Source organism: Sebastes umbrosus, chromosome 13 (assembly GCF_015220745.1).
Source record: "Sebastes umbrosus isolate fSebUmb1 chromosome 13, fSebUmb1.pri, whole genome shotgun sequence".
Taxonomy (NCBI): domain Eukaryota; kingdom Metazoa; phylum Chordata; class Actinopteri; order Perciformes; family Sebastidae; genus Sebastes; species Sebastes umbrosus.
In genome coordinates this window covers 5,183,807-5,210,118 of record NC_051281.1, presented here as the reverse complement: position 1 = coordinate 5,210,118, position 26,312 = coordinate 5,183,807, and the positions used below count along the sequence as shown (strand labels likewise).

The 26,312-nt window shown below is 42.3% G+C and overlaps 1 protein-coding gene across 1 annotated transcript in view; it reads left to right on the top strand.

The window, feature by feature from the left end:
* vwa8 (von Willebrand factor A domain containing 8) overlaps positions 1-26,312 on the top strand; it is a 75,132-nt gene that overhangs the window by 14,349 nt on the left and 34,471 nt on the right. The window contains exons 11-28 of the mRNA XM_037789610.1: positions 353-487; positions 583-660; positions 2,937-3,097; positions 3,267-3,380; positions 5,240-5,432; positions 7,809-7,886; positions 7,986-8,101; positions 8,229-8,329; positions 8,769-8,875; positions 11,500-11,571; positions 12,379-12,455; positions 15,443-15,518; positions 15,801-15,936; positions 16,477-16,596; positions 17,423-17,628; positions 21,429-21,580; positions 24,867-24,975; positions 25,339-25,477. Coding sequence (XP_037645538.1) covers positions 353-487; positions 583-660; positions 2,937-3,097; positions 3,267-3,380; positions 5,240-5,432; positions 7,809-7,886; positions 7,986-8,101; positions 8,229-8,329; positions 8,769-8,875; positions 11,500-11,571; positions 12,379-12,455; positions 15,443-15,518; positions 15,801-15,936; positions 16,477-16,596; positions 17,423-17,628; positions 21,429-21,580; positions 24,867-24,975; positions 25,339-25,477 — 2,170 coding nt within the window. The remainder of the gene's footprint in view (positions 1-352; positions 488-582; positions 661-2,936; positions 3,098-3,266; positions 3,381-5,239; positions 5,433-7,808; positions 7,887-7,985; positions 8,102-8,228; positions 8,330-8,768; positions 8,876-11,499; positions 11,572-12,378; positions 12,456-15,442; positions 15,519-15,800; positions 15,937-16,476; positions 16,597-17,422; positions 17,629-21,428; positions 21,581-24,866; positions 24,976-25,338; positions 25,478-26,312) is intronic.

Below are 26,312 nucleotides of genomic sequence, written 5' to 3'. Positions count from 1 at the left end.
CGGTGTTTGTGAATGAGTCACTGTGTGTGGGGTTTGGGAGAACAGAGCTATTCCAGACTTCTATGAATTGTGGTGTTGATCTTTCAGCCAAACAAATTATATCAGGATCATTAACTCTTTGAAGTTTTCTTTTATGTGCAGCTGTAATTCGTTTGGCTTTTAATATGCAGTGCTGTATATCTCACCGATTGTATGATAACGCCATGTTGTTGGAACATACAGTAGAGTTTGTTCCCTGCCGTGTGTCAGTGATGCTGATAAGTCTGTGAATTATTATTTGAAGGAATATTTCCCCGTGATGAAGTTGTCGTTTGCTCTTTCGCGGCTATTTGTTATCACCATCAATCTTTAGGTTCCAGCCGGCATCAAGGAGCTGCGTCCACCCAACAGCAGCCCGACCTTCATCAGTACGCCGAGCCACTCCCAGCTGATGGCTGAGATGATGCAGTCACACATGGTTAAGGACTTATGTCTGATAGGAGCCAAGGTAGCTAACACATACAGTACAGTATACACCACCAGTACAGTACACATGGTGTACGGGATCTCTGGTCTTAATAACAATCCTTTTGTTCTTTCTAGGGCTGTGGCAAGTCAGTGATTGCGAAAGAGTTCGCTGAGATGTTGGGTTACAGCATCGAGCCGGTCATGCTCTACCAGGTAAATAAAAACTGTATTTCAAGTCTGAAGCTATCTGCATTTAATATTCAGATTTAAAGGGGCTCAAGTTCAAGACAAATGTTGCCAAAGCATCAAAATACAAAAGAACACAATAACAATATTGTTAATGATATACAGTATATCCTATGTTTATCTTTAGGGAAGGATGAAAGGGTACAGTAGCCATATTGAAATGAATCTCCAGTTAACAGTAATAGTATGGACCGTATGTAGGAACAGAATAATTCACTCAGGAACCATTTCCCCAATTACGTTTCAATAAATACATACAACTTGTCTCCTTCTCCTAGGAGTATTTTTCATTTTGAGAGGTCATTAAGAAATCTGAAATTACAGAGTTGAACTTGTCAAAGTAAGCATTCCTTATTTCATTGAATATTTTATACTACAGTTTATCATGTCTACCATATCACTGGCAGAGACTCGGACGCAGTTTTTGACCTGTGATGTGGGGCAAGCACATTGTGCACAGCGTGGAAGGGGTAATTTTTTTTTTATCAAAGAAGACCTTCTAAAATAGAAATGGGTTCATCAGAAGAAAATGCTCTCCTCTTTCACCAGGATTTTCTCACACTTGTGGCTTTTTAAACCACAAGCATATGTAGCAGAAGTAATGCAAAGGATTCTTTCCACCCTTGCTATATAATCAGTTGATGAGCCGGTTAATTGCTCCCAGTCTGCAAAGTGATGGAGGTCATGGTTTAAGATGCGAAATTGTAACTCTAGTTTGTGTGACTGTACATCTCACACATGTAAAGCCAGGGAAGGTACAGTGTAGTGGGATGGAGTAAGTTTATGTAGCATTAGGACAGTGGTTTGGCTAAAAAACAAACATCTGGCTTTCATTACCTGGACCTCAGGCCACCCGTCAGGCCACAAACTGACACTGACTGGTAGATAGAGAGCAAAGGAGGACTGCTACAATATACTGTATATGTCTATGCATTTAAAGCTTTGGAAAATCCTCCTAGTGTGTGTATGTGTGTATCAGAGTGTGAGTGATTCTGGGGAATGTAGTCATCCGGGTGATGATTGTGCAGGAAACATGTGTGCGCTGAAGACTTATGTATTAATGCATTATGCTGCAGCTATTTTTAGCTGGCTGAGGTCGGGGGGTGACTTGTGCTGCGGGAGTTGTGGAATCCTTCGCCGGGTTATTCATCTTGTCAGCGCTGACAATCCCATTTTAGGAAAACAAAGCGACATGTAAGGCTAGCGTGGAATATAAATATATTATTTGTCGGCGTGTGTCCCTCAATAGGAAAAAAAAACATAAAAATAATAAAAGCCCTTTCCCTGTTTTGCATTAAAAAAATGAAGAATAATAATGTGTTCAGGTTTCCTGCAGACACTCATGATGTTGGTAGGTTACCAAAAACAGAGAGAGTGATTTGTCCCTGTGGCTGAGGAGACCAGACACTCTGTCAGCAGTCACCCCATTAATGATGCTTAATTCTGAATGTCAGAGGAGGTCACATGAGCATCCATGGCTTCCTCCCAGTCTTAGTCTCCAAATGGAAAAATATAGAGCTGGTTTTTGACTTAGAGGTCACATATTAAGCTCATTTCCAGGTTCATACTTGTATTTTGGGTTTTTACTAGAACATGTTTACATGCTTTAATGTTAAAAAACACACATTATCTGAATATACATGTATTCACCCTCTGTCTGAAACGCTCCGTTTTAGCGCCTGTCTCTATAAAAAGCTCAGTCTGCTCTGATTGGCTTGTGAGAAAAATATGTTGCACCTTTGCAAAGGTAGTTCTCAAGCCTGCAGGTGACATAGGAAGATCTAGGCAGCCCACAAAAAACTGACGGGTTTGTCTTATTTCACAGTCTGTGGGTTGGTAGTCGCTCCAGATACTCAGATGTATGAGCACAAGCGCTATTCTATGATATGTCCCCTTTAATGCAAAATGTCTTCTTGCTGTGGATCAGTTAGCAGATCAGTAATCACTGCCTGGAACAAATTGTGCAACTCCGCTTGTCTTCCTTCCTCTAGCCTCCGTCTCTCTCATGACACGGCAGCGTGATAGTGAATGTGACAGTCCTGCTCCACAGACATTTCCCCTCCGAACACAAATGTGCCATTAGCTGTTATCTGTAAAGCGGCGATATCAGATGTAGCAGCGGGGCCAGATCATGTGGGCAGAAGAACAGATAGTAACACTAGCACACTGAACCACCTCCCCTACGTTGCTCTCAATCCCTTCACCTCTTTTAACTTTGTCACTTGGTGTCCATTTCCTTCCAGGACATGACAGCCAGGGACCTCCTCCAGCAGAGGTACACTCTCCCTAACGGAGACACGGCGTGGAGGCCGTCTCCGCTGGTCACCGCTGCCATTGAGGGCAAGCTGCTGCTTCTGGACGGTATACACCGGGTCAACCTGGGAACCCTGGCTGTGCTGTCCAGGTACTTCAGTTTGCTACAAATATACAGTTTCCTGTATTGCTTGTAATATCTTCTGTATTGTGTTATATATATGTTATATGGCTGCTTTTCAGAAGTGAAGGGAGATAGTGCTGTAAATAACAATAACACACACACTTCCCATCTCATTCCACTGTGCTTGGTGTCCCAGGTTACTCCATGACCGGGAGTTGGATCTGTACGATGGCACCAGGCTGCTGAGGTGGGACAGATACCAGACGCTGAAGGAAGAACTGCAGTTCAGTGACCAGCAGCTGCAAGAGAGGTACACACAGGCTCAAGTCCAAATGTAGTCACGAGTCACTGGCGTTAAAAGTCCAAGTCGAGTTGTACGTTTTTATTTTGTCAAGTCGAATCCAAAATCATCAAATTTGTGACTTGAGTCTGACTCGAGTCTGACCCGTGTAGAGGGCGGAGTACACAATAGATATACCGCTTATAGTCCCATCAATGAAGAGGAGAGTGATGTATGCTTGTGTTGAATCTTACGCCTCCCTTCTGGATTAGTATTCACATCATCCAACTTCTTCTGAGCCTCCTGTCAGGGAGGGAGTCTCACCAGGTGTTCAGACTGAAAATAGCCCAAAGTTAACAGAATGCTTGGGTCTGCAGTGGTGGGGGGAGTGTTGAAAATATGTTCTAAGAGGCCAGTCTTAGTAATAGATTCATGTGTTTGAAGTCTTATTAGATACCAGAGCACCGCACAGTGGTTTATAAAACTATGACACAGCGTTTTACATTGTTTTACTGCTCGGCATTAATATATTGTTCGTGAATGACCGTTGTTTGGTCTTGACCTTAACTGTTCCCTGTGTCGACTCCTAAAGTGTGTGTATGTGTGTGTTTGTGTGTGTGTGTGTGTGTGTGTGTGTGTGTGTGTGTGTGTACATGCACTCTTAAAAACCCACCTAAGCTGGCAGGAAGGATGTTTGTGGTGGGGCGTCTGTGCTGAAATAAACCCACTTCCTCTTCCTCCACTCCTGTGGCTCAGACAAAACGTTTGTGTGTTTCTGTGTATGTGTGTGTGTCCACCAGGATTTTACTGTGCATTACAGTACAGGTTTCAGTAATATCCAGTTCAACATCTAAGGATCCTGGTGTAACAAACACAGATATGACAAAGTCAGAGATGGATGAGAAAGAACCAGCAAGTTGCTAGGCAACAGTGTGTACATACAGTATATGCATGTGAATGTGTGTGTATGAGCACATGTGTTGCTGCTTCCTCTTCTCCTCACTGGCTGTGTGTATCTGTGTGTGTTTTGTGGGTTGGAGGTCTGCACAGGACTCCTGCAGGATTTCTGAACATGTCCACCCGCTGCCGCAGATGCATCGTCCCGCTCCTGCTCAGATTCTGATCACTCCCGCCAGCAGCAGTTTTTTCCTGTTGTAAACCTTTCAGCCCAATACCGCAACCAAAACAAAGACACATGCAGCCCAGTTTTGCTCGAGGCGGAAGATTAAAACGGATCGTGTCCCTGTTCCCCTGATAGTTCATGTTGTCTCCAATAGCAACAGATAGAAACCACATGCCGGGGCGTCTGACTTCAGAGCGGCAAATTGTTACCGTTTACCAATCAGATTTGGATTAGACCGCAATTTAGTTTGTTACTGATGTCTAATTATGTAACTGACCACATTACAAGACTGAATAGAGAGAGCAAGACAGAGAGAAAGTGAGTGTGTGGACGAGACAAACTCAAAAGTACCTTTTATTTTGTAACGCATGGATGGAGAGTGGAGTAAAGTATGCACTTGGTTAAGCCCGATAATAACAGCCTCTGATATCTTCATATACGAAATGTCTTCCCACACACTCATCCAGTGACGGTGACGACGGTTAGCGCCCGCCTCCGCCCACATTGGAGTATATATATCCCGTTACAGTGTGGGCGTCTCTGTGGGGTGATAGACATGGATGTAGCTGTCCTCTTGTATCAGAGGATCACATAGTCCCTGACATAGATTGGGTGCACACACACATACAGTATGTATCCGTGATAAACACCATGTGCACCTGCACTCCACATCCACTTGAACACGGCTGAACAGATGTTCAACTGTGTGTGTCATCCACTGCCAGTGTGTAACTGTTGTCTGGTGTGTGTGTGTGTGTATTTTCAGGTCAATCTTCCCCATCCATCCATCGTTCAGGGTGTTGGCTCTGGCGGAGCCCCCCGTTGTGGGTGCCAGTACAAGCAGCAGCAACAGCAGAGGTCAGCAGCAGTGGTTGGGCCCAGAGCTGCTCACTATGTTCCTCTACCACACCGTCACCCCCATGGCCAGAGCAGAGGAGATGGACCTCATACAGGGACTGGTGAGACACACACACACATTTAGCTGTGGTTTGGCACGTCTATTTAAATCAAGGAATTTGAACAAGGTTACATTTTAGTATGTAGAGTATCAAATTGTTAAAGACGGTATGTTATTTTTATGCCTCCACGCCAGCGACTGCTGTGGCCTGAGGCATTATTTTTTCAGGTCGTCTGTCCGGCCGCTCTATTCTCGTGAACGCGATATCTCAGGAATTTGGCACAAATGTCCACACAGATTTTGGTGTTCAAAGGTCACTGTGACCTCGCAAAACATGTTTTTGATAAATAACTCATAACTCAAGAATTCATATGCTAATTTTGACAATTTCACACAAATGCCTAATTGAATAAAATTATGAATTGATGGCATTTTGGACCGACAAACTGCAACTTGACTGGTTGGCGGAGGCATACAACTGCGAGGCGGTAATTCTTAAGTTTTAAAGGTTCAGGAAACTCAAAAAGTAGGGGTGTAAGAAAATATAAAAAAATATTGAGTATTGCAATATTATATTTTGTGATGCTGTATCGAGTCTCAAAAACACTGTATCGAATTTTAATGAATACTTAACATGCAAAGATTAACTCAGTCAATAATGATTTTCATTTGCAAAGAGATGCGCCTTCTCAATGTATGTGCCCTCTCTACATAGTGCTATGATGCTGGATGTTACAGGGACTGTGATAAATGCAGATCACACTGTTCTGGAAATTCATACTCCGATTTTCTGCATATGGTGGTGTGCTCTTTATACTATGACAGTTTTCTTAAAATTACATGACATTACATCCTGATACATATTGCATCGCCAGATTCTTGCCAATCCACAGCCCTACTCAAAAGGGCGAGTTTGTTAATGAAGCAGTGTTAATAGTGTCGGCGGTCTCACCAGCAGCTCCTAGAAATGTCTTCAATAACCGTTTTAGCTTCCCTGCTGTTTCATTAATTTGTATTATCTTCTATTTCTTGCCTCAAAGCTTTTTGAACAGTCGCAAATTGTTTTGTCAGAGACATGAAAGCTTCCAAATATGAAAGACGACTCTATTCTGGACGCTGCCTTTTGATGTGTCATTAGCTAGTTAAAGGGAAGGGAGAGACTTCTGTGTAGAGTTTAACAGTGCAGGCGTTAATACAGTTATGGTGATATTGCTTCTTTTAGCCAGGACTCCATACGAAACAAAGTGAGTTGGTAAACAAGATTCAGTGCAGGGTGTGACACTTCATTATTGGCCTTTTGTGGAGCTCAGCAACAGGAGTTCGTCCAAATAAATGGAGACTTGGCAGCGCCACTGTAAGGTGTAATGCTAAACAACTCGTTGGCCTTGAACACAAAGTGAAATACAGACCTTGTTTGGCCATTCGCTGGGATGTTTTGTTGCACGGTTTGGTTCCCATGTCAGCACAAACAAACTTACCATTCAGTTAGTCGTTGGGTTAGATGCGGTGATAGTATTTGACTCAAACATAATGTTTATTTCTGTGTGGTCACTCTGTCTCTATACTGTCATACTATCAAATGAAAGGCTAAATCAACAGCACAGCCTGAAGAGGACAGAGTACACAGAGAGAGAGGTGGGGGGGTGAACCTCGTTATGATTAGCATCTTAACCACTCAAACACCGAGATCCCTAACCTGACACAAATTACACCACGGACCCCCATTTGATAAGATTTTCTCCTTTGCTTTTAGATGTGTTATTATAGAAAGTGTATGAAACCAATGACCAAAATAGTCACACATTCTGTCATTGTGTTACTTATGATGGAATTATTCTATTTCTCCTTACTTCTTATTTGTTTGTTTTTGTACCTTTCTTTATTGCTATATTGTATTGTGCCATGTTTTATTGCCTTTTATGTTTTTAATAATGTATGCCTGTATTGAGGCAGATCCTAATCCATCTCTCTCTGCTGGAAAGCACTTTGGTAGACTCCTGTTGTTTTTATATGTGCTGTATAAATAAACTGACTTGATTTGAAACTCAAAGTTTAGGACTTGAGTGCAAAGACTTGAAACTTAATTGTGACTTGGAAAACAATGACTTGGTCCCACATCTGTACATAACCTCTCATCTTTGTGTAATGTAATACAGTTCAACAGCAGCACAAACTACATTCTCCAAAATAAACACACAATTGAATCAACACCTCTAAAACAGTTTAATCAACAGCTGAACATTATGACCTTCATGAGGGTATCATTTATAGCAAGACTGTTGGATTAGACTGTATTAGTTTTAGCTAGGTGTACCTAATAAACTGGCAGTGTATGTGTCAACTGGAAAAAAGCTATTCTGTTGCTTAAATCCCTTTTTCTCCTAAATACCATCCTCTTCATCAGTCCTTCTCTCTTTCTTTTTCTCTTCCTTTTTAGACTCGTAATGTTCCAAAGGAAGCAGCCGAGCAGCTACTGCACCTCACACACAGTCTCCGCAAGACAAACGACCCCACAGTAAGTGCATGTGTGTGTGTGTGTGTGTGTGCGCGCCTATTAGTTTGTTTATGTGTGTGTGATGTAAGTGATTTATTTGTGTATTGTGTGTGTCTCCAGGCCCAGTCTCTGGCCTCGTCTCTCTCCACCAGACAGCTGTTGAGGATCTGTCGCCGTCTCTCTCAGTACCCCGAGGAGAGCATCGCTCAAGCTGTCAATAAGGCTTGTCTTTCCAGGTACACACAGAAACACACAGATACACACACACTACATCTAGGTTGTGATGCACTTTGTTCATTCGTGTTTGATAAAAGTTTTTTTTTTTATTTGAATGCAATATGATTGTGAGCCTGTGTGTTTTAGGTTCCTGCCCAGCCTGGCCCGTGCTTCTCTTGATAAAAACCTCGCCAACTGCTCCATACAGGACACGCCAGATCCTGCTGAACACACTCGTGACTTCAGCTGTAAGTCCCAGTCAGCTATCTAGATCAGATTTATTCAACTGTTCAATGTCTCTAAATACGTTTCATAAAGTAAATAGAGTTTTGCAGTTTGATTAGCAGATGGTTGACGGTGTTAGATGTTGCGTCCTGTGATGCATTTTTTTTTTTTTTAAATTAAAGACAGGGTCGGTGATCTTGAGAAACTAGCAAGAGTACACTAGATTTTTAAAAGGTTAAACAGGGGTCTCACAAGTCTAGAGGTTTAAAGAAGCCAAAGTCTGGCAGACTGCAAGTCAAAATGTTGGTTGGGGGAATAAGGAACAGTTCCCTCCATCGGTAAATGAGATTGAAGAAGTTCTAGTGGAGTTGTTTGTTTAGTAACGAACATCAGAAGACTTTGTTTAATCCCCCTATTGTCATACACACACATAGAGTGACTGCATCCCCTGTATCTCTCTAGGTACGGTAAAGGATGGCGTGCTGACTATTGGCAGTGTGTCGGCCCCCGTGTACAACGCCAGCGAGAAAATGAAGGTTCCAGACGTGCTCTTCTATGATAATCCCCAGGTAATTACACACTCACTCACAACAGAATATACTTAGCGAGACGCATATCAGTCCAAACCGAAGCTTTAAACTGCAACACAACATTTCACCAAATCCTTGTGTGCTTGTAAAATACATTTATTTCCAGGACATGACCCACATTTTCTAACATAAGGGCAAAAAGCCGGCTTAGAAACAATAATGAATAATCCGCTGTTTTTGTTTATTTTCTCTCAAACTGAGAAAGATCGCTCTGTTTATTCATCGTTCATTCCACTGGGGTCATACACCAACTCTGATCTTCAGTCTCATTCCTCTTTCTTCCTTGTTGTTGTAAATGTTACTCTGTTCTTATTGCAGTGTGTGACATTATTTCATTATGAAGGATTGTACTTTTAGTTCTGGTATTAGCTGATATTTTCCAGGGCCGTGCTCTTCATTGTTGCCTCTCGGGCTCTTTTCAGAAACACTGGAGTCTCAGAGATGCTAATCTTAGTCCCAGCCCGGCAGTAAAATCTGCCCCAGTACACTGGAACTGACCTCTGATTGCTGTTATTGGTGGATTTTATTGGATAAGGAAGCAATCTGACTTTAATTCTGCTCTGTATTTCTCCGTGTGTGCAGCAGAGAAACACGCATTGTTGATTTCATTGAATGGTTGTAGCTGTGATCGTTACGACAAAGAGCAAAGGTCATGCAAAATCAGAACAGCACATACCTTAAATCTATAAACGGATAGAAACAGACGTCATGCTCTATTAGAGAGTTTGGTTGGTCAGACAGGATGGAAGCAGTGAGAAGTCGGGTATGTTAGGATTTGCCAGTTTTTTGTAACTTTCAGACACCAAAAATGCGCCAGTCACCCCCGCTTCATGCAGTGATTGTCCAAGTTTGCATACCGTAGGTGTGAAAACGGGCAGAACTCCACATTCCTCCCAGTCCTACTTTTGTCACTGTACATGTTCAGCGCTGAAATGCGCTTGCCTCTAAGCTGGCAGCGATGAGTCAGTGTGCTTTTAGAGAAACACAGAACGGAAGAAGCTGAAATCAGAAGTTCTCAACAACGGCCAGTACAGAGAGACAGATTTCTCCTACATCTTTACGTTTTTAAATGCAACTTTAAAGGGTAACTTCTGTATTTTTCAAGCTATTTACCCATGTTTTTGTGTTTAAGTGACTAATGGGAACAACAATTTTTTAAATTGGTCCAGTATTGAGGGAGAACGCTTAAATGGGCTGCAACTCCTCACCGTCAATGTACGTCCACTAAAAGTGCTTGTTTTTTGCCACTGACAGGCTCAGATTGTTATTATAAGTGTCTGACAACATTATGCTGCATAGTGCCGGTGTTGACAGAGTTTGTTATGTGCTGGACACTATTTCCCATATTTTTTGTGTCTAACTGACTAATAGAGACAACAATTTTTTTAATTGGTCCAGTAATGAGAGAGCGCTGTAGACGGCAGCTGCTCACAGGCTTTAACATGGTGCTATTGGGGTAAGCTGACACCGTCATTTACATCCACTAAAAGTGCTTGTTTTTGCCATGACAGGCTCTGATTGTTATTAGAAGTGTCTGACAACATTATGGAAAGAGTGTCGCTCAAGGAGAAGTCTCGTTGTGAAATCTTGCGAGGTGACGTGTTGCCGGAAGACAACGGTGGAATAGTGGAATACATCCATGGTGGAAACGGGCAGAGTTTGTTGTGTTGGAGTACAGAAAGCGTAGCTTAGTGTTATCTAAAACATTTTCAACGTCATGGCTGAATATTTAGATGATTTCCACAATGTGGATGCGACGCGAGATTTGAGAACGAGACTTCTTCGAGCGAGAAACGCGATAACAAAACAGACCGGATCAAGCGAAAAGTAAAGGAAACATTTCATTCTTATAATAACAATCTGTCGGTGGCAAAAACAAACACTTTTAGTGAACGTACATTGACGGTATCCAGCTTGAAAAATACCGAAGTTACCCTTTAATTTCTAATATTAAACACATTAAGCTACTGCGCCTGTAAATGCAACATTTTAGTTTAGTTTTAGTTCCTTGACGTTGAGGAGACTTTAGATTTGGATAAAATAACACGCCCATGTAAAGTAGATGTTGTTTTTTACCAGGTGAGATATTTATATACCAGCGTTTGTTTACTTCAACGTGGATGTCTCATGTCTTATTGGCCGGTGTCCGGCGAAGAACCAGCTATGGAAATGACACTCTGACATCCTCTGGCAATATTGATGGCGCCATGTGACCCAGATTTCTCTCTTTCCCACTCTCTTTCTCTCCGTCCTCATTCTGCCCTTTTTGCTCAGCCTGCTTGTATGGGAGACTGAAAATAAGAAAGGAAGAGGGTGAGATAGGATGAGAGCAACGAGGATGCCCTACTTATTGAATGACCTGTTTTTCTGTCTTCAGAGCAGAAGCACAGTTTGTAAAAAGCATAGGGAGAGCAGAGGGGAGGAGAAAGCAGATCTCTGAATGTTTTGCACAATCCCCGTGTGGTTTTAAGATTAATTTTTATCTTCAAACGGGGACAACAGTCCCCTTTTCATAATATGTGAAATGCAATTCACCACATCTGGTTTCCAGTCGACGTGTGTGTGAGTCCATAAAACTAATGTCTGTTTAAATCTCTCTGCAGCACATGATGGTGATGGAAGACATGTTGAAAGACTTTCTACTAGGAGAGCACCTCCTCTTGGTGGGCAACCAGGTGAGTGACATATCACAGTGCTTGTTAAGTGCAAAATACTTGTACTTTAAAGTCCCCTGTCCCCAGAAGAGAGCCCTGTTGAGACCGGGCCTTTATCCATAGAGATGATCACTGTTATGATCCCACTTTGGTGTCATGTAGAATAAGCAGAGCTTATGCCTGCAGAGGGGGGTCTCAGTGAAGTAGGCCTCAGTGAAGTAGGCCACACATGTCAGCCTTGTTTGAGCGTGGAGGGAAGTGTTATGAAACTAGCTCCCTGCACCCTGATGTCACCCTTTTACACCCACCCGCTCACAGATCACTGAGGAAGCATGTAGCACTTCCTCGGGGACACTGTCTGCCCCCAGTCAGGTCCTAATGTGCAGGATTAAAGGGAGAGGAGAGGAGGAAGAGGAGGAAGAGGGAGTAAGAGTGGACATGGTTGTACTGGTAGCTCAGGGGAGGTTGTCCGTGTGTGTTTCTGCATTGATGTTTATGTGTGCATGGGAGAGCAATCTGCAAATCTGAGCACATGACCACGCATGGGCGAAGCTGAGACATTAGGAGCTGTCAGAGCGGTTTACTGGACGTCTGACAGACCGGCCGAGGAGAGGCCGGCTCTGTGGGAAGCCAGTGGGAGTCCCAGAGAAACGGCCCCTGTCACAACGTAGCACCGTCAAACACTCGGCTCTCCCTCGCAGCGCTGCCTCCCCACACATGGAACGGACACCTCTTTATCTCTCTCTATGTCACTGAAACACAGTCGGTGCTTTAAGATTCATTTCATTAAATTGTGCTGGTTGCTGAATGGTTTGTTTCCTTCCCTAGGGCGTGGGTAAGAATAAAATAGTGGACCGATTCCTGCACCTTCTGAACAGGCCCAGAGAATACCTCCAGCTCCACAGGTGAGGAGAATCCACCTGTTCTTTACCAAAACACCTTTCTACTAAAAAGTTGAAGTATCTGTTTTAACCTTTTGTATTATTGTTTGGTTTGGAAATCAAAATATGTCTGACAAGAACACAATTGGAAGTCTTGTTACAATAGCCAGTAAGATTTCAGGGAGGTGTCAGGCTATGCTATTGGACATTTATAACAGGCAGGTCCTTAGAAGGGCTATATAGTCTGCCAGCACCATCCACTCCTGAAGGAGTTTAAGCTTTTGACCTCTGGTCGTCATCTCACAGCACCCGTTAAAATACCCCTTTAAATAGCAGGAAAATACTGTTACAATAACGCTTTCTTCTACTTCAAAATAGCAATGCTCCAACAAAACACCTGACCACGCCTCATTTTAAGACCAACCGCGGGCGCTGGGCGTGAAAATGACAACTGTGTGTCTGTTTCCTTTCAGCCTCGCTTTGCGGCGGGTGTAAGATCGGGCCCATAGACTCCACGTCTCTTTCGTCCTAAGTGCTATTAATGTGCTCAATATAGCATGTAGCACTCTGGCTGCACTTGTTGCACTTCCCTTGCACACTCGCATTTCCAATTTAATTTCCATTTCCCTGCTCTAATTAGGGCGGCAACTAACATCTATTTTCATTGTCAATTAATCTGTCGATTACTTTCTTGATTAATTGATTAGTTGTTTGGTCTATAAAATGTCAGAAAATGGTTAAAAATGTCGATCAGTGTTTCCCAAAGCCCAAGATGACGTCCTCAAATGTCTTGTTTTATCCACAACTCAAAGATATTCAGTTTACTGTCATAGAGGAGTAAAGAAACCAGAAAATATTCACATTTATGAAGCTGAAATCAAAGAATATTTTTCCTTAAAAAAATTACTCAAACCAATTAATCGATTATCAAAATAGTTGACGATTAATCTAATAGTTGACATCTAATTGATTAATCATTACTGATGCAACTCTAGATACTTCTTTTGTGTATTGATGTGTCATTGATGTTGTCTTTTGTATTCTGTTTTTATGTGAACCCTGGCTGTAAAACAAATTTCCCCTCATGGGACAATAAAGATAACCTAACCGGAGGATCTATGTCACATGTTAGCTTATAAACTAAAGGTATTTTGTTACCATGAACTTTTGAACTTCCCCCCTGCACTTAGAGCTTTAAAAAGAATTAGGAATAAACGTCAGTCACTGTGGTCTTTATTCTCTTTTATAATCCTGTCTCAATGTTTGCAGCTTCTCCTTTGTCCCACTTTTTTTCCATTCTGCGTCACCGTGTTAAACTTTCTCCGAATATCTTCTTCTAAAAACACACAATAGGTTCTTTTTCAAGTCAGTTTCTTTCAGGTGAATCTAACTTATGGAGGAGTTTTCCATGTCTGGGTCACCAGCTGCAGAATAGCTCACAAGTTCATTATCAATTATTAATTAAGGGATGTTTTATTATTGTTCTGCATTGAAAGTTCACATACTCCCAAACAGGATATCCATTTCTATCTACTATGATTGGCAAAATATGATGCCGTTCAGAAGCAATAATCACATGTTTCTTTGAAGTACTTGTAGTTTTCCAATAAGAGGAACAAAGAAACTCTATTTGAGGGAGATGTGAGCAGCCAGCATGTTCTCTGACTCCCCCTGCCAGCCTTCCCATCAAAAGGGTGTCAAAAACTATTTTGGTCTTCAGTAAATTAGGCCACACTTCACCAGAACAAGGACTTACTTCACATGTCCAAATTAAATAAGGAACCAATTTTGAAGAAGTCCTTGTTAACTCTGGTTCCCTGATTCTATAAATACTCGCACGATCACACCTCAGGAAAATTAGGTCATCCATAGATCAATGTGTTGTGTTGTGAAATCAGCCTCGCTGTTGAATGTAGCTCGGATCAATCAGAGGCTGAGGTGGACCTTTGTATCGATCTGGGCACTAATAAGAAGGCAGTGTTTTGCGTGTCAGTGACTCGGTGATGGGAGAAAGGCACCAAACAGAATGCCAATAGAAGTCATCAACAAACCTGAAGAACTTCAGTGAGATTGAATCTATGGTCAAGCATCAACAGCACGTACAGACAACCGATGTCTCCTCTCAGTCTGTGTTCTTTTAGTTTGTCAAAGTCTTGTGAAAGTCGAAGTGGAGCTGAGCGTGGATGTGGCCTGGTTAGCTACTGTAGCAGCAGCTAATATTAGACCAGGGCAGAGGCAGGAGGATCTGTGCATGTGGCTTTTGGGAGTCTGTGACTGAAAGCCTACAGAGATGTGGCTCAGAAAAGCAAGAGAGATGCAGCCGGCCAGGAAGGAAACTAGGACAGCTCCTGGGTCACACTGTGAGGTATCGGGGAGGGAGGGCTGATGGAGGGAGGGAGGGAGGTGGGTTGAAGAGAGAGATGTTCAGAGAAAGAGGGAGGGATAATTTTGGACGCCACAAGGGACTCAAAGTTATTGGGGAAGATGCTCCAACGTTATGTTTTTGTTGCTGGACGGTTGAACTCAAGCACAAGTGTTACTGACACCCTTTTTCACTGGCCTGCATCTTTGATGATCAAATGGTAAAGGAATACTGAAACTGGACATTGAAACGCCCTATAGACATGATATGTTTGCTGAAACCATCTCTGGATGTAACTCATGCGTGCTGACCGTCATCTACTGTAGGTAATACACTGACTATTGATAAGTACCTCATACAACCCCACACCCGAACTAACCCTTTAAGTTAACCAAAGGGAGAGTTAAGGTGTCTCTCAAACTTTTCATGAAAACCCTGTGTGTTTGCTTCGAAGCCTCTCAAGCTGTATCCCTGAGACTAGTTCCCTAAAGCATCTGGAGAAACAAGGAGCGCTGGAAGCCTTCCAATCCATGAGAATTATCTCTCTCCCTCTTCGCTACTCAGATACCAAACGTAAGGGTCTGCAAAAGGGCAATTTGATTTCATGAATGAATATCTACAGTGTGAACCCTGTTTTCTGCTCCCTCAGAGATACGACCGTCCAGACTCTGACCTTGCAGCCCTCAGTCCGAGACGGCATCATCATGTACGAGGACTCGCCTCTGGTCAGTTAGTCACACAGACACTCACACACACACACACATACATACACATGCAATTTTACAGGATCACTCCTCTTGCATATGTAGTAAATATATCAGGATTTGCAGGGAGAAAGGAAAATTCCAGTTTGATCTAACTGGAATTTATTTACATAGTTCTGTCCATCCTTTCTATTGGTTGTAATAACGTTGTACTCACAGTTAGATGATCAGACAGATCAGTAATGTGTATTTTGGTTCCTCTTTTTTACTAATGAAGAGCCTTTTGTGTGTGTTTGTGCGCAGGTGAAGGCAGTGAAACAGGGTAACATCTTAGTGATCGACGAGGCCGACAAAGCTCCCACTAACGTCACCTGCATCCTCAAAACCCTGGTGGAGAGCGGAGAGATGATCCTGGCCGACGGACGCAGAATCATCTCAGGTACGCACAGTCACACGCACGCATACAGTGTTTAACACCGTGACAGAAGACATGTCCCAGATACAGCGCGCAGACAGAAGCGGGAACATTAAACGGACGAGTTGAGGATTGGATGTCCTTGAAGACAAACACGAGTAAAACATCAGATGCAGGCCACTAAAGGAGGCTTAGGATAAAAGCCTTTATGGACAGGTACCAGTAGATTCTGGATCACGCTGGACTATAAACGGTGTATATTTTCCATGTAGTCCAACGTAATCGCAGTAGCTGCTGACAGCTTCTCCATTCCTGAGAGGCTCTTCCTCCCGGAGGAATGTAAACACAACCATGACACTTCATAAACACAAACTTGAGACAGTTCCTCGATGCTATCAGGACCGTTAGAGGTGTGTGGGAGACTCGGTCACACAAATCAAATCAAAACATTAAAAAGAGGGTCGAGGCAGAAACCGATGCAGAGACGGAAAGTATTAGTTCTTGTTTTGTTGTGTTTGTTTGCTTGTTATGTCGTGCTAACTGTGACTGTCTCCCACTCCAAAGATCCACGTGAAGCTGAGGGGAGGCCCAACACCATAGTCATGCACCCAGACTTCAGGATGCTCGTCCTGGCTAACCGACCCGGTTTTCCTTTCCTGGGCAATGACTTCTTTGGAGCTCTAGGTACACACACATGCACAACACCAACAACCTGCAGCAGAGGGCTAGTAATCTTCTCTTTCAAGAACAAACTCATATATGTAAAGGTACAGTGTGTAACATCCGGCGGCCTCTAGTGGTGAGGTTACAGACTGCAACCTTGTTTGCTAAGCGTGTAGAGGGAACTACGGTGGCCGACGTGAAAATGTGAACGGCCCTCTCTAGAGCCAGTTGTTGTAAGAGCAGCGTAGGTAGAGAATTGTAGAGTATGTGGAATTGAGTGGTGAAGCAAGAGAGAGAGAGCAGCGTCGAATGTGCGTGATAGTGCGAGCTAGTGTAGCAGAAGACAGAGTCAGTTTAGCTTTGAGAAGCTGTGCAGTTTGCACAGAAATAAATGCTGCAGCACCTCAAAGGTCTGTCTCAGGAAGCAGTAGAGATGGAAAAGAATGAGGTAGAGATGGGGAATGACATCCAACAAAGGTCCCCTCAAACCGTGGTTTGGTCGGCAACTTGAACCCCTAGGCCACCAGGGTGCCCTAAACAGGATTTCTTTTGAAGTTAATGCACTCTCTAAAACCTGGAATTTGAAGGTCTTTCAAGTTTTGCTCAAAGTTTCTCAGACCTGTCAAAGTCACAGCGGCTGTTTCATTCCTTGCCTGTAGATGCTGCACGTGTGTTTTTATAATTCTGTCCTTGTTGCAGTAAAGTGCCGGGGTACATCATTTCTCAAAAAAGAGCCTAGTATGACCATACAAAGAGCGATGGAGCAGATATATCTTTAGTAAAGTGATGATAAATGGAGCAGCTATCACTACAGGAAAGTAATGACTTGTTATTGTCCTCTGAACAGGTGATATTTTTAGCTGCCATGCTGTGGACAATCCAAAGCCCCAGGCGGAGCTGGCGATGCTGAAACAGTACGGCCCCGACGTTCCCGACGCTACTCTGCAGAAGCTGGTGGCCGCCTTTGGAGAGCTGAGGTCCATGGCCGACCAGGGCACCATCACCTACCCTTACTCCACCCGAGAGGTGGTCAACATAGTCAAACACCTCCAGGTAAGAGGACACACGGAAAACATACACATACGATGCATATCCTTCAACAGTACAACACTTCTCCTGCTTTTTTATTTTCTCAGGTTTGGTCTCAGACTATTTTTCGTAAATAATTCATAAAGATTACGTGACCTTAATCCGGCACTGCTAGACACTTTAATAATGCAAGAAAGAGAGTCCTCACAACACAGCTGTTACAGAGAGGGGAGACCCTGTTCCTGCCTCAGTCCAGACTGACGACAACACACACACCTCAACACACACTGTTACACAAGAATGACCGTATAATCGGTAGTTGTCGGAGGCAGTTTTCGCACTGGGCCTGATTGTGATAGAAAACTATGATGGAAGGCAAAATTGTGCAGCTGCCCAGGTTATAGCACAGCTGCTGTTCTGAATGGCCACACAATGGCCATCGTAGAGAAGAACAAGGAGCAACAATCTGTCCTGGAAGGCATAAGTAGTGTTACATTCGGTTGTACAATATGAAAACAATAGAATCGGTGGTTATGGCATCGGAAGTATTCTTGTTTTCGTCTATAGTCCGAGTAGTAATGACCAATCACGTTGGGGCAGGCTTTGGTTGAATGCAGGTCAACAGTCCGTGTGTGGAGAGCAAAGAAAGGTGGAACGGGTTGGCCGATAAGCAATCTCAGAACCCACCGGCTAACGTCTGACGATGATTTAGCTTTTTATTAGTTAAAAATGAGCTTGTAAACTGGCTACTTGAGAAACTATCCGGTCATTCACGTCGTCTCTCAACTCCAACTCCATTCTCGCGTCTCAAGTTGCTAATTGGACTGTAAACAATGAGCAGTGCACAGAAGGCTTATCCATTGTCGGACCGTTAGCCGATGCGTTCGGAGATCGACCGCCGCCTCTCTTTATCATTTCTTTTCATGTATTTTCCTTCTTTTCTTCAGTCTAAATGAAAAAGGGAGTTAAAAGGGAGAGGCTAGGAGATGCAGGCACAGAGAGAGAGAGACATTGAGGCGGAGGGAAAAGAATCAATCGGGGGGTGGGGTGGAAATAAAAATTGCAAAACATTATCTGTAATGGATCACATTTGCTGTGCTCTCAAATATCAGTGTATGCCATTTGAGTAACCTCATCTTGGCGTTTCTCCGCATCCACCCACCCATTTCACCATCTATCCCTCTACTTCCCTCATTATTCACAACCCACACATTTGCACCACAAAACTTCCATCGAACTCAGCTGATAGCTCTGAGTAATCATGACCATGTTCAACCTCTGTGTCCTTTGGAAGTCTGACATCATCAACAGCTTATTACACATATTTCATGCTGAATGGGATCCTTGTACTCCTTTACTTTGGATTAATTTATCAAATAGACTTCAATGGAAAACAATTTGTTTTTTAAAATGTATTGAAGAGGTTAGTCGCAAAGTGATGTTGTTCTAAAAATAAGAAAAAACTCTCCTCAAGACACATTTTAACCTACATGGATCTTTAGCAGAGAGCATCGCTCCCATGGTTACCACATTCAGTTTTATTGCTTTGCCATTATAGTTTTATTGTTTGAATAGTAAGCAGCTTCCCCCTCCTTTATCCATCTGCAGACAAACAGCATGAAGCCATGGTGTAGAGAACATTTAGATATTTTACATTTCCCTCCTCACCTTCCCTTCCATCATCGTCGTCTAAACTGCTAGTACCTTCATTTGGGAAAGGAAAAAACAAGGTGTATTTCCAGCTTGTCTGTGTGAAGGGTAATACGAGGAATACACACATGCTTATTTTGTTTGCGTTTAATAATCAGTGTTGTCACATCTCCTTCTGGTCTTAACTTTAGAAATGTGCTCAGTATTTAGCCCAGAGAGGAAGAAAAAAACAACCAGAAGAGCAGGACTTCAATTAAGATTGGAGCTTGCGCTACTGCGGATCAATAATTCAGTGCACAGGGACGAGCCCTTATGTTTGATTTCCCCACAGGCCACCCTCTTCTGTCATCAATCACCAGCCCTATTGACATCTGCAGGAGTGGGACAGATACGGCGTCATTTAGTCAAAGTCTAAATTGCTTCTTTGGAGGCAGCGGCCGGTGTCGGCCCTAATTACCGCTTCGCATTTGGTCATAATTGTACCTTTTGTGGTAACTTGGAACCCAAATCGATACAGCCCAATGCTCTTCACATCCAATCTATGTTTTAGTTGTAACCACTTGGGACGAGGCTGGTATCGATTGTGCAGCAATTTATAGGCCGGACAGTGTAAATACATCGTAATATGTACATCTGAAAGTGACATAATGGTCCTAATAACTCCCCAGGTTCCAGGGCTGTTAAGTCATTACGAGCATTGTGTGTTTTTAAAAATGTATACGAGCATTCAATTACAGCTTCTACTTAGAAGATTATTCATATCAAGGCTGTAGACTTCGTGCTGTTAGAGCGAAGGATTGGGTCTCGTTTATGGCTGCAAACTATGATGTTCATTTTATCTATCAGTTATTTTTTTCAATTGATCGGTATCGATACAGGATGTTCTCATACACCGTTCGTAGCTATACCTACAAAAAGTAATGCACTGTAATTATTATAACACCGGACTTTCGCCCAAGAAACTGCTGTTCGTATCCCGTGTGAAAACAGAAGTCAGCGTTGATTTATTTGTCAAGTAATTTCTGTACGTAAGTAACGCCACTTCCGGAGTTATTGTAACCCGAACCAGGATCTTTTCCTAAACCTAACTGAGTAGTTTTGTTGCCTTAACCTAAATAAGTTGTTTCCTGTGAAGACTGAAGTTTATTTTGAAAAGACTGTATGGATGTAACAAGTTGAAATTGACTGGTGTTGCTGGACATTTGTAGGATAATGCATGAAAAATGAGGAATAACTTTTCGTAGGATATCATACGAACCGTTGTATGAGGATATGTTGATCGATAAATCTAGCTGGTATCAAATCAGATTCATAATCTAGTTTGCTTCTTCCTTCATCAGATAGTTGTTTAAATCAAATTTCATTTAGGAAAAGTTCATTGCGTTTAGTCTTTTAGAAAAACATATTTCAAGGTATCAAAAATCCTCTTGTACGCACAAACAATACCCAGCCTTTATCGGGGCAATTGCTTTGTCTACAAAAGTTGTCAAAACTAATGAGAAATGCCTGTTTCAAGTTACCAACACTCAGCGTAGTACCTGGTTTATGTTTCCCAACATTTTAGTAACTTGGTTTCTTGGCTGTTGTGCAGTGTAGCGTCTGTCTCTGCTCTCTGCTCGCTCTCCGTTTCTCCGCCTTTTATTGCCTGTTGACCAACGTATCACCATAGTTACTGTACAATACAGGAAATTTATGGAGGCAATATAACTTGTATCTCTCTAATTGTATCACAAACACTATAACTAAAGCTGCCTCATCTGTCAGTGTCGCGGTCAGAGTCTGGGGATGAGTTACCTTCCAGATAGCATGTCTTATTCCAGCCTGTGTCCTTGCATTGAACCCTGTTGAAGACTTATATTAACTTTATTTCCTTCTCTGACCCTTTTCACTCCATCTTCTCTGCTTTTTTCCCTATTCTTCTTCCTACTTGCCACCCTCCCTGCTCTTTTCTCCTTTTTTCTTATCTCCCTGTCATTCCTCTCAATATCCTCCCCGTCTCTCTTTTCCAAAACTCCCTCCTGCCTCCGTCCTTTTCACCTTTGCTTCTCCCCCCCTCTCTCCCCGTGTCCCTGCTCTCTCTTTCCTACTTCCACCCTTCACTAACCTCTCACTTCCTCTTCTCTACCTTTTCCCTCCCATAACCCCCTCTTCCTCCATCTTCTTCTACTCCGCAGAAATTCCCCGACGAGGGTTTGGCCAACGTGGTGCGAAATGTCTTCGACTTTGACTCGTACAACAAGGACATGCGAGAGGTTCTGATCGAAGCGCTGCACAAGCACGGGATTCCCATCGGAGCCAAGCCCAGCTCTGTCAAACTGGCTAAGGAGTAAGCAAGGCACCAGGAGCACAAGACGCTAGGATGACACACACATACACACACACACATTAAAGGCACATCCGGTACCTGACTAACACCAACTGACTGTCACACAGTTACAGAGACCAGTCAGAATGGGGTTAGAGTAGGACGATGGATAATAGATGACATGGGCATTTCTCAATGAACTTCCTAGCACCGTTATGAATCATTAAAATCAAGACATTACCTCAGCAGCGAGCCACCACAGCTTAACACAAGTTCACCCAGTCTACTTGCACGTTTGATAATAACTGGATGGACCAATATATATAATAGCCTGTCCTCATTCGCAGGGTGTCAAATACCTAACATTGCCCTAACATTACCAGGGACTTCTTGGTGGAAACCCGGTTGAACCTTGTGATTTTCAGCATCATCTTAACAGAGAACAGAAAGATAAGATACTATATGACAAACACTTCATTTTGGCTGAATTACAGTTTTATTTAGTGTAGATTTTTTGTCAACTTAACCAAAATCTATTTTTTAGAAATTGAAGCTAAGAAAACACACTATTTATTGGCTTCGTTACAGTGAATGGTTCTTGATATTACCTTTAAAAAGAACCTTACTAGAAGCTTGTCAGCAGAACATGTTTCCTCAGAGGCCAGTAGTTCTAGGTAGAACTCTTATCTTTCTGAGGAGAACCCTTTTAGAACCCCTTCTTGCTGAGAGTGCACCGGTTAGACTTGATATTCTGATTTTAGAGTATTTGTAACTTTTAGAAATTAAATCCTGAAATGCTTGAAATCGGCTGATGTTGTCTTTTGGCCCTCTGACTGGTTTCAGACTGAATTAAAGGGACAGTTCACCCCAAAATCAAAAATACACATTTTCTATCTTACCTTGTAGTGCTATTTATCAATCTAGATCGTTTTGGTGCGAGTTGTAGAGTGTTGGAGATATCGGCCGTAGAGACGTCTGCCTTCTCTCCAATATAATAGAACTAGATGGCACTCAGCTTGTGGTGCTCAAAGCAACAAAAAACTACATTTCAGCAATGTGTCTTTCCAGAAATCATGACCCGGTTACTCAAGATAATCCACAGACATTGTTGTGAGCAGTTTCATGTAGGAACTATTTTCTTTCTACCGAACTACACCCACCAACCGTATCACTGCGCAGAAGGAAGCGTGCATCTACCAATGGATGAGAGGCTCGTGCTTGTGACAGCGTGAGATGTAAGCCAGCAGTATCGAGTATAGATGCACGCTTCCTTCTGCGCGGTGATACGGTTGGCAGGTGTAGTTTGGTAGAAAGAAAATAGTTCCTACATGAAACTGTTCACAACGAGGTCTGTGGATTATCTTGAGTAAACAAATCATGATTTCTGGAAAGAGACATCGCTGTTGTGTTTTTTTGGCGCTTTGAGTTAGGGATGCACAATATGGATTTTTTTCAGCCGATGTTGATAATTGATAATTACCTGCTTCTCATGGCTGATACCGATAAGATAACTCATAATTTAACTTTTTTGTATTTAAAAAGAAGTTCATAACCTGAAGTTTATTATGCACACATGAGGGTAAGATGCTAAAATGTAGTGAGCAAAGATGGATGAATTAATATTCCATAGCTCTGACCGAACCAAATATAACTGACTTTACTATTGTTAACACAACAAAAGAACAAAGAACACTTCTGACTCCTCAAATGTTATTTATTTTTTTCTAGTAATGTACATCTTGCGACAACATGTTTGGTTCTCTAGTCAGCGTGCCACACTTTCTTCTTCTTCTTCTCTGTGATTGTTGGCGGATCACAAACCAACTTTAAAGGTTCATACCGCCACCTGCTGTATCAGAAGGTGTAGATGCTGCGCTTATTAAGTCAATGAAAGCAATTTGGCTTCGTATTATCAGCCGATAACTTATCGGCTATAATGTCATTATCGAAAAATAATACGTAATATAAATTTGACTATTGATTTTGTTGTTTATTTAAGAGATGGATCCTCCCCCTGTAGTTTATTTTATTTTAACTTCTTCCTTTTTTTTGCTGAGTGTGTGTTTTTATGTCCAATTGGCACATGTGTTTACCTTTATTTATATGTGTTTAAAAAGCTAATAAAAAGTAAATGACATCTCTACTGCCGATATTTCCAACACTTTGCAACTCAAACCAAACCAATCTAGATTGATAAACAGCACTAAAGGTAAGAAGAACAATATGTATTTTTGATTTTGGGGTAAACTGTCCCTTTAAACATTAAGGCTTCCATGAAGTCTCCTCGCCGCTTCCTGAAGTTGTTAAATGAATGGCTGACTAGATCATTCACATTACCTCAACTTTCCTCTAAGGGAAAGATTCTAATATCCACTACATTGTCTCATTATGCACAGCTTTGTCTTTTAAATAAAGGAAAATATTTGTTTCTTCTGTCTCTTGTGGTTTTATTTGACGTATCGCATTCATAAATTCAGATTCATGAATCTCTCAAGTAACATCTTGAGAACAGGGCAGAGCAGAAACAAGTATTTTCCTTGATTACGTAGCTGATTGCGTCGACATCTGGTCCGTTATGTCTGGACTGACATCATCCCAGCTCAGAGGGCCTTTTGTATCATCCGTGTTTTTAAAAGTACATCTTGAACTGTTTATATCCCACAACTCCTCGTGTACATAAAAGCAAATATTTTGTCTCTTGATTTCCAATTTTGGACATGGAAAACAAGGAACCGCTTCTCTTATGTATGTCATTGCTTTTCCATTCATAGAAATGTTTATGGTTAGAACACTGTCCAAGCTCTAACCCGTTTATCCGCTACGAATTCCTGTGTTTTGCGGTTGCATCTTTCACCCCACCTGCAGCCAGTAAGACTGTGGCCACAATCCAGCTGTGATTCACGGGAAGACCAGTAATCATCTGGCCAGACACAACAAGCCGAGCACCCAAACACACACAAACACACATATGGACACTTGTCCCACATTGGCTTCACCCTCTTTAGAGACAGTGGGATCGAATTAAAGCCTTTGTTGCTCAGAGCAGAATACGGCTTCCATCTGAGCTCATTTCGTAGTGGCCATGTTGATGCCCTCATACGATGAGTTCAATTTATTTGAAGAGGGGATGCAAAACGGTGACAGTGAAACCTGTAATTTTCCAAAAATGGAAAATGAGAAAACTGCAACATTTGTGCCAGTGTGCACTGTCAAAAACACTCACAACTTGTTATATTTATATCTCAGGAATTCACAATTTTGCAGTCCTTCCCAGGCAGTTGTCACCATGTGACCTTCAAATCTTTAGGTTGCCGCTGCCAGAGGTCAAGATGACAGGATACTGGACGATAAACCAAGGTGGCAACGCTCGCCGCAAACTGCTCTGTCCCACTGAGACGCGCCCCATAGACGTCAAGGTAAACAGAAAGACGGTCTTGAAAGTTCACTAGCAGCAGATATTCCTCCAAAAATATGAAAAAAATTCTGGAAACTATGTTGCTTTGAATCTGTGCATTTGCTGTATTGTTGCAAAACTATGATCTATATGGATGCACCACTGAGAAGTGGATCCTGCTGCAGGAGTATCATCTAAGTGTCAGCTTGTCTCGACGGCCTTTTCTGCACCTTCAGTAGTGTAGAACAAACAGCCTTGTGTGATGTGAATCCAGCCACTGTAACACAGTTCCAAAGAATTTCAACCACAAACATTAAAACACCAGTGTTGTTTTCCTACTTTGTGTGTGTTTACTAGTGTAACAGTGTGTCTTGTGTTTTCCCAGGGCCCTGTGTTTCTGCGTGTTCAGAGTTACCCCTGCAACAGACAGGAAAGCAGGGCTTTGAGTTTCAGCGAAGAGAAAGCCCACTGGCAGATTCCCATGAATGAAGTCAACATCATCTGCGATATCACCACCAAAGATGGTATACACACAAACGCACACACACATAAACACTATCAACAATGTCATGCAATACATTCTCAGGTCTCAGTGTTTATTTAGGGGTATATTAGAGGAAGTATATGACAAAGGATCTACGGATAAAATAGACGAGAGGAATATTAAAAAGGGACATTTCACTCACATGAAGTCTTCTGCCCTCACTGTAAATGTAGGTGCACAGACATGCAGCGAGTTAAACACACTTCCAAAAAGTGTTGAGGACAAGGGATAGGCTCACGCGCTGTGCGTAGGACATCAAATGCCGGAGGGGGCACAAACAGCTTATAGCCATAACCCTGCCTTTTGCCACTGAGGTGTCGCGGACCTCGCTGTAAAGACAGCTCAACTTTGGAGTGATATTTAGCCCCTTTCCCAGTAAGCTAGCATGACATGTTTGGAATCAGTGTATTCATTTTAATCTCAAGATTCATATGATAACACTATCTTAAAAACTGAAACCTGCAGCAGCCTTCAAATGATAGGAATGTTAACGCCAGTCAGATGATCCAGCATCATTTTCAGAAGGTTAAAAGTAGACCAAGGAAACTGAGGAGGAGAATAATTCCAATTTTAAGATCATGGTGATCAATGAGACAGACAGTCTAATTAAAATATAACCTATTGTTCTATTTTTCACTTTTAGATGGTTAAATGATGTTAGAAATAGGCCTACCAGTAGACTGCATTTTGATTTTTGACCTATTCAAATGAGACAATTTCATTTAAAAGATATACATCAGCTTGTGTTATTGTTACTGGTGCATTCTGGTCAGATTACATTTTTTTTTTTTTTTATGAAAAAAAAGATTTGATCT